Below are 9,106 nucleotides of genomic sequence, written 5' to 3'. Positions count from 1 at the left end.
GAAGGGTCGTTTTCGTCATTAAACACCTTGTGATTCTTTCACCCAACTCGTGGGGTTGACCTAACATCTCGTTGACCTAAAATTATTTTGACTATAAAGATGCTTCACAATCACATGCTTGTGAGGCAATGCAAGAGTCATGTGATAGATAAAAGATTGTTGTACCGTGGACAAATCTGTTCCTGATACTATTCCTGCAACCAAAAGATTTTATTGTTAAAGAACACGTACATGTAACCGTGCACACACCTATCTTTCCTGTGTAGTTTGGTAACAGGTCAACCCAACAATGTGTATGGGTCATACCAATATGGCAACATCATTTAATCGTAGGCTATGTGCGGTTCGAATATGTGTACACTTGGATCACAATTGACCTGGTCCGCGTGATATATATCACAATGGAAAATTAGGAATAATATTATTGAAAGCCCAGTGAATAACAAGCCAACGCAACCATATTCACCAAGCATTTTTAAGTTAAATTATGCTATATTTTGAGAATACTTTTTTGTAATGCTACAACACATAGCTAAAGAAAACTTTGATCTATAGTCACAACAAAATTGGCACAAAGATTGTATGTATTTGTAAATGAAGGTGTAGTGATGTATCTATTCCGGAATCATTTTGTCACTTGCTACTGAGGTTTCAGAAGCTTTTGAGTCCTCGTATGAAGAAAGAAAGAAAGAGCTTTGATTCTTCAGCAAAAACCTATAAAAATACATGTGGTGATACAAGTTGAAGATGAAAACTTAACATGACTTCAACTAAACTTCACAAGAATATTTTAAACACAATTGATGGGGAAAAAACTCAAAAAGAAAGGAGAATAAGAACTGTACTTGAGAAAGTCGAGAAACTTTTTATGCAAGTGTATCATCAGGTCTTCTTCTATGTTCACATACGGCAATAACTCAGGCAATTTAACTGCATGATTAACACCACATTAAGTTTGATTTCGCAATCGTTTATGTGGATCACTAACAAAAGTAAAAAGAAACGGTATTCTTGGGTGGATTGGTTTAAAGGTCCTTTTTTGGTTTCATAGATGATAACGTTCCTTGGGATTTTTTGGGGATACTTTCAAGAAGTGCCCAAAATCATGTAGTTTTTTTGTTTTTGATTATAGATAATGTATTGTATTGTAATGTTTCTTGGGCCATCTGGTAATTTACTAGACGCCTCGCTTTTTTTTCATTTAATATATTTAGCCGTTAAAAAAAAAACACCACATTAAGTTGAAGTGAATTGAAAACGTTACAGATTATTTGAGAAACTTTTTGAGTAATTTCTTCACACATTTCATGTAATTAGTGTATTAATTCGCGTCTTGGTTAGACTACTAATTACTATAAAACATGAGCAAAATCTAAAATTTTTTAAGGGGTTTGTATTTGAATGCATTAACCTATTCAGATATTTTATTGGTAATCTAATTCAATAGAAAATGAATCAAAATTTGACAGAACTGGGTGATCATGATCCAACTTAGATGGGTATCAGTTATGACTTTTTTGTTATTATATTAGGTTATCCTACTGGTTTCATGATAAGATACTTATTTTGAGATGTAATATGATACTGTATTTTTACAACTGGCATATACAAGTAACCTTAACCCATAAGGCCTCCACATTTATAACTATAATATCATATATATCTCTACGAAGAACTTGTACTAAACAACTACAAATGTAAATGTATAAGTATGTCACACTTTCTCAACTTTCATCATTCATCAAAAAGCTTAACTTGCAAGCTTTTTAAGTACTTTCAGAAGAAATTTTTTATTATAAAGATCAAATCCCAATTTTCATGATAGAGACATAAAAGTTCGTACAGCAAATGCATAAATCATAAGTGTTGCATACCATGAAATATGCTTTTATGCAAGAATATGAATCCTCACCCAAAGAACGTGATTACTGCATTAGTTTTGATTCGTCATTGTTACTTTTCAGTTCCAGCTAAGCTCATTATAATACAATCATACAACTTTTTATATTTCTAAACATTTTCTACTTCATTCTCCAATATATGTTTGTCACTTAACTATGCTTGTACAAATTATTCATAGGAGGAGTTTATATTACATAAGCTTAGAAGTCAGGTTATGTTCAATGAGTATTCAAATGCCTGACCATAAAAAAGATAGCATCCAGGTATTATGCCTCAGAGTCCTCTAAGGAACAATTACAGTATTAGCGGCACTATAAACGTATTATATGTCTATATTAGTGTATTGTGTATGCAATTAATCATAAAAATAAAAACTATGTGATAAGATCCCAAAACCGGGTACAACTGGGGTAGTCTCATTCTGGGCCGGGTCAGACCCAGTTAATGTTACTTTTTTTTTTTGAACGGCAGAACCCAGTTAATGTTACTGGGCAGCAAATTAGATGGGAGGGAGCAGATTGAAGGCATTCACATAAGAGGCTTAGTTATCATTTTGGGCAGTTCATATCTTTTTATTTTACCTTGGTTCTTTGTAAGGAGACATAGCCCCTCTCGACTCGGGCCAACTTATATGTCAAATCTATCCTATTCTTACTTCTAACTTTTGGGGTTCTATCAGTCTATCACTATAAATTACAAGCTTGCGTGGTCCAAGAGAGTACATTAATAAATCATATGGTAAATCTGTGACAAAGAATGTGTTCAACTTTATAAGTTAGTATAGTGCATGTTTAGTTGTAGTTTGTATGGTACAACTGCTACTAGAAATGTCAAGTCGTCTTCCTGTTTTCTTTTCGTGGGGGTTGTTTAAGTTGATTCATCAACTATTGATGACCTGATGAATATTTGGATAAGAAGTAAACATACCAAAGAGGCGCAATAGATGTTCTGCACCATATATGCTTGAAGGGGAAACATCATCTGACACGTTATCACGATATTGTTGTCGTTCTTTATCGTATAAAAGAATAACCGGCAAGGCCCGGTCAAAGTAGCACCTTAATCCGTTCAAAATCTCCCCAACTGAATCTGTCATCCTGTATTCAAGGCAGATTGTAACGCATTAAATACTTCATGCACCACGATAAGAGATCACTGCAGGTCAACTTAATCTGAATTCACTAGAACTTTTAGAGAACAACTGTTTTATTCTGTATAACCAAATCATACTTACATGCCATCTTTCTTAGACATATGTTCGAGATACTTCGCCAATATATCATCAATGTTTGGGGAACGCGGGATATTAACAAGCTGTAACAAAAAAAATTTCAATAATTCAACTTTTTAGCATCATTCAAAAAAGTCAAGCCATGCATTAGTCTACAATTCAAGTTGTAATAAAATCAGAAATGAAAAAGAATCCCTCAATGTATGACATCATCTCTAGAATAGTAAATGAATAAAAAGCAAGTATCTGTTAAAACACCACTAAAATGTTCGCAGATAGTATTTATAAATAAATGGATCAGTAGTTACTGGCAGCACAAACCTTATCCTGCACGTTGACAAACACCCAATCATCTACAAGTTGCTGCTTTAGACTTGATGGAATATCAATGTTCACTGGTTTTTGAATAGATGCACTCTCCTTCTGGTAAAATTAACCCCAAATACACACATGTTAACGAGAGAGGTTCCATATACTGAAAATTCTGTATATGTTGCAAGGTAAACCCGAAATCTGGAGCGTAGGGGCTCATGAGTCATGATAGATCAATTATAGCACAAGAGTAATACAGTGTGATGTAAGATACCTCATTGCTTGAATCATTCTTCCGCTTCTTACCTTTTGCCCCTAAAATAACATTCAATAACTTCGTATTTATCAAAGTATAACATTGAAAGCAATAAGAAGAGGTAAATAAATTGAGATTCAGAATATTTGAAAGAAAATAAGCAAAGTTATCTACTACTGTTAACTTAGTTTACCAATGACACATTTAGCATTAAAATAAAATCTTATTGTTTCAAATGCTTAAGTTACATAGAAATCTGTTATTTAACCCGTTTTACTATAATCTACCAGGAGGCACCATCGTTATTTTTAATCCTACAGATGACAGCAATTCTATACTTGCTTTGCGATATGTACAAAGGAATAATTTGGCCAAAAAATTTGAAAACTGCGAGACCAGCAAACTTAATTGAGTTCAACTATTGGAACGTGGTGCGGCTAACGCTAATCCACGGTCCAAGTCCACTGCCACGCTAACTTGAACTGGCAAATATCTCCCAGTGGGCTATTGACTTGGCTGCACAAGGGTTGTCATTATTTTTCTCTAATTTGCACAAACCACGGTTTGAACCTAGGACCTCTAAATTCCCAGTCTTATAGCTCAATATTGATAACCTTTGGTGGTTAGCATACTTGAACTGACCATCTCACTACTAAAGATCCCCAATATCAGACTGAATTTACGATAAAGTATTGATCATGACTCCTATGTAATCACTACAAAGATGAAATAAAAAGGCACAAATAAGAGATATACAACATCCAAACTTGAAGATGAAAGCACTAAAAGAACAACTTGAGATATACTATTATTATCTAAATTAAGACAAAGACATGGCAAGCAACTTAGATTTGAGTTTGGGTGATATACCATAAGTCTTCACATCCTCCTTATCCACCTTTATATCTGGAACATTTGTAAAACAAATTCCTGTTATATACAATACTAGCAAAATAACAGACTAAATATAGTGCTTGCCACTGAGATTCTGAGCAAACTCATAGTATAGAAGGATCTGAACTCTCGATGGACTAGTTGACCACATAGTTTAACACAAAGGGCTGTAAGACTTGTTTAATCTATAGCCAACGAGTCTTTTGTCATTAAAAAGGACTAATAAGAAAAAAGCAGAGCACGTGAATAGTGGATGGAAAGAGAGATACCATTTGATATTTTCGGCTTCATATGATTTGAGCGTCCTGACTTTGGATTCTTCTCAACGCCCTGTTTCTTGTCAAGAGCTGCTTGTTTTTGGATGTTGTCATTAGTGTATTTCATCAGGCGGTCAGCACCTACCCATTCATCCCAACTGTCACCAAGATAACAGATCTTCAATAACCATTTCTGCAGACATTCTAGAATATAACACAAATAAAATTAGCCTGTTCTCATCGTCTCTTTTAGATAATGTCACTAAGCAACCAATGTTTCACTCACCTCCACTTTGTTTTTCCCTTACAAACAACAATGTACTTTACTAAACCTCCCATCTCTTTCTTTCCTATAACTCGTGTATGGCAAACTGAAACTACAACCTATGTCAATTTAGCTCACCCTCTGAATTTAACTCAGAGTTTACAACAGATATTTTTGCTACTTATGTCAATTTATTGAAACTTCTATGAGTTCTATCAAGTATTTCCTTTTAAAGTATGGCTATCCAAAGTCGGAGTCAAATATTTCATTTTCAAAATAAAATGTTGCTTAAATTTTCCTAATATTATAGCATGTCAGTAATTCATATCCCAGTTTGAAGATAATAACTAACAGCCCATTTCTTACCAAAAAATATCTGGTTAGTGCAAATTGTTGAGTCTTATGACTTTGCTGTTTAGAAAAATATTTAAATTATGTGTTAGTGTGTCATTGGCAACTTCTTTAACATGTCATATTGACCTAGTGTTCAACACTACTCCAAACTGAATAATCCAGATCACCAAGGCTTTCACTTCATAATGTATGGCAACTCATATGAAACCAGCATCACAATTTCTATAGAAGTGTTAAAGCCAATGAAAACTCTACTTCCATGGGCCTAAGAGAACACCTTAAATTGGTGCTCCTACACAATACTGTCAAAGTCACAAAAGGTGCATGCTTTAGGTGAGAGGGGAGGCGGCAAAGGCTCATTGCCTGGTGACATCATAAGGCCAGGCGAATGGTAATGTGCTTGTCTTTGGAGCTTAACCCTCTAATGTGTTCAGTTTGCGCCCCTTTGCCTTGGGCAATTGTAAAGGCTACATTGCCTTAAGTGCGCCTTCGCCTGAAACTACCTTGCTCCTACAGTCTACTTGTTTACTATAAAAAAAGGAGTAAATAAATCGAAAGAATCATATAGAACAAGTTAGCATGAAATCAATATCCCATAGGGGCCACCCTACATCTTCCCTATGGATAATAAGACCCTGCATATGATACCGAGTTACTGACTAAGGACTAGCCATCCATTGTTGTCTTACAAATCTAATCTAATGTTAAAAAGAAGACATACCATCATCAAATGTCATTTTAAAAAGTTATAATTCTAACAAAATCTACACTGCCATAATGAAAGAGCACAACTGGTTAATTGAACTACCATTAAGAAATACATCTTCATAGAGTCAAACTGCATCCAATTGTGAATAACTAATTATTTGATTATATAGTTCAGTAAAATAAGCTAAGTAATGCAATAAAATTGAGGATAATAGAGCCACCCAAGTTACACATTTAAAGGTCATATAGAAAATAGGTGCTAGATGGGAGAGAACTTTTACAGCATTAGGTACTTTTGCAGCATTAGGCAATAGAAAATAGGTACGTCTCTAATTAGATCCATGCCTCTCAAATATAGGAATGAAGTAACGTAGATAATCATTTAATCTCACATTTATTTCTTAGCATAAGCAAGCTGGATGTAAGTCGACATATACTCATATAGTAAAAATCTATATATTATGCCATTCCTATTTTAATGCATGATGAGTTTGAAATGTTCATAACAAAATATCAGTGAAAGGAATATATACTCACGTTTTACTCCAACCCTGCAAATCAAATGAAAGGTGTGTGTCAGTTGATATTGCAATATGGATGCAAACAAACATTATCCAAACTTGTAAAACTAACAGAACGATAAACCATTTCTCGAACATAAGCTTCGCTAGAAATTACATATTAGAAGATGTTATCTATGGAACAATCAGGCAGGATAAACAAGGAAAGTCAAGAACTTACAAGGTAATGAACGAAATATTTCCACTCCTTCTTCTTGATCTCAGACTTTTGAACCTTCATGAGAGGAAATGAAAATAAAAGCATAAAAAGATAAGATCAAGTGCACCCGAATCAGTTCAGTAAAGTGATCAAATATCCAAACTAGAAAGTAAATTTCGGATAGTTTATAACTTAAGACAAAATGGTAAAGAACAAGTGCTTTTAGAGAAACGTAAACTATGCATCCACAGTTGTAAGATCGTTATTTGAATTATATTATGGCACATGATTCAAAACATATTACGTGGTGTATAATAAAGCAAAAAATGCATGTTTCCTAGACGGTCATAACTCACAGTTACACTCAACAGAATGATCATTGTAACAATGTGAAACATGTAACGCGTGTTTTTATAGCTGCTTTAACAGCATCCTTCTTAAATGTCATACAACGTTCTCCAAACACCACACTTTTCTTGTTATATCATACTTATGTAATGCCTTTATTTTATTTAGAAGCCATCTTAATTGCTACTAATACTCACAGCACTTGCCATAGTTAACCTTGTTTTCGTATTCCCTAAAACCATAACAATTCTCCTCAAATTTAACCATGTATTACAATCATCAGTTAGCAATTTCTTATAACAGAACGTCACCCAATACTCAAGAAGCACAATCAAACCAAGTACAAGAGAGACTCATCATCCAAATATCTAGCTTAAATCATCATGTACAATAGTTTATAACTTAAATCATCATGTACATAAATCACTTCTAATCCAAATCCACGCACGTAAATTGAACAACACCGACGATTTCCACCATCTAATTTACAAATCTAACAAAAAATCAATGCTCTAATATAAGCTAAAAATCTATCTATCACTGTATAACATTTTAATAACATATACACTCTATACATGTACATATATATATACATACATACACACGATTATCCGTATTTCTGAACCGGAAACCGTAAGCAGTAATTTCGAGTAAGTAAAGTCAATCAAGCAATCAAAACCTATAAATTCAGGTCTCCAAATATACAATTACTGATTATATATTTTAGATATATATATACATTATATATACATTAATACATATATCATCTTCATTACATCGAATTGAATTAAAAAACGGAAATCGATGAGAACGAGCGAACGTGCCTTAGCTTCATAAATGCGAGGGCCATGGTAAGCGAGAACTTTCTCGCCATCAGAGAATTTACATTTCGAGGAAACATCAGTAACGCGACGGCGATTGCCGGCGGAATCATCGGAATCGGTGGAGGAATCGGTCGACATTCGCAAATAAGACGACGAAGAAAAAGAAGAAGAAGTGACGGTGGTTGTACGGGATGATCGTAACCCCCCCGCCTGTTTTTGATTACTAGTACGGTGGCGGTGTGTTTGTATATAATTTGTTCTTTGCCTTGTTTTTCTCTTAAAATTCATCTTACAAAATAAATTGAGATAATAAAGAATTAGATACATTTTAGATAAACATATTAATAAGCAAAATTATAATATATTAGATGTATGTAATGATTTTGATTTGAATATATGTTTGATTTTTCATTATATAGATGTCATTTTTTAGCAATTTAACATCATTTAAAAGTTTATCACCATCAACATCATCCTTCAATGAAAAAAAGGTAAAAAAAGAGAGTTACAAATTATTCTTTTTTACAAAAAGTATTAGTTTACGTAATGTTACTTTTTCATCGCCTAAATCATTAACATTGATAATCTTATGCAATTTCATTGATTTGAGGTTTGCCTCACCTTCAGTTTCTTGTTTAAACTCATCGTTCTTTAAAAAGTTGTTGTCAACGTTCAAGATGTACTCATTAAAGTCAAATACATTTTTATTTTTTTTGTTACTTTGTTGGTTGGAAAACATGAATGTTGTAACTAAAAATATACTTGCTTTATATTAATAAGAAGCCATTTGACTGCACGTTTAATTTTGCAATCATGTTTAATATATTTGTATATAATTTCTAAATTTCCTTATTTATAAAACTTTGACTTTCACTTTGTATTTTAATGATTTAGATTGATTTTTGTTATATTTTTAATTGTCTAAATGAAAACTTAAAATGTTTTTTTTCTCTTGGCTATGGTAGCCATTAATATATATAATTCTAATTGGTAAATTTATACTAGTTAATTGACCCGGATTCGAGTCTCCTATTA

The 9,106-nt window shown here is 33.2% G+C and overlaps 1 protein-coding gene across 1 annotated transcript; it reads right to left on the bottom strand.

Moving 5' to 3' along the window:
* Window positions 1-402: 402 nt before the first annotated feature.
* Window positions 403-8,326, bottom strand: LOC122604021 (protein MRG1-like). The gene is made up of 11 exons (XM_043776905.1): window positions 8,072-8,326; window positions 6,921-6,974; window positions 6,717-6,730; window positions 4,865-5,010; window positions 4,572-4,607; window positions 3,720-3,760; window positions 3,455-3,556; window positions 3,137-3,216; window positions 2,830-2,999; window positions 846-930; window positions 403-714 (listed from the first exon to the last, which is right to left on the bottom strand). Exons 1-11 carry the CDS (start codon window positions 8,207-8,209, stop codon window positions 615-617), a joined length of 966 nt encoding a protein of 321 aa, XP_043632840.1. The 5' UTR covers window positions 8,210-8,326; the 3' UTR covers window positions 403-614.
* Between the last annotated feature and the right edge of the window lie 780 nt (window positions 8,327-9,106).

This window comes from Erigeron canadensis, chromosome 6, assembly GCF_010389155.1.
Source record: "Erigeron canadensis isolate Cc75 chromosome 6, C_canadensis_v1, whole genome shotgun sequence".
Taxonomy (NCBI): Eukaryota; Viridiplantae; Streptophyta; class Magnoliopsida; order Asterales; family Asteraceae; genus Erigeron; species Erigeron canadensis.
This window is presented reverse-complemented; position numbering and strand designations above follow the sequence as displayed.

Bases quoted from the DNA above. Each gene is read 5' to 3' on its own strand.
- LOC122604021 (XM_043776905.1), bottom strand. From the start codon at position 8,209: ATGTCGACCGATTCCTCCACCGATTCCGATGATTCCGCCGGCAATCGC. The intron at 3,000-3,136 runs GTAAGTATGATT...CCTTGAATACAG, and splicing joins ATGTCTAAGAAAGATGGCAT to GATGACAGATTCAGTTGGGG. The intron at 715-845 runs GTACAGTTCTTA...GTATTTTTATAG, and splicing joins AAGTTTCTCGACTTTCTCAA to GTTTTTGCTGAAGAATCAAA.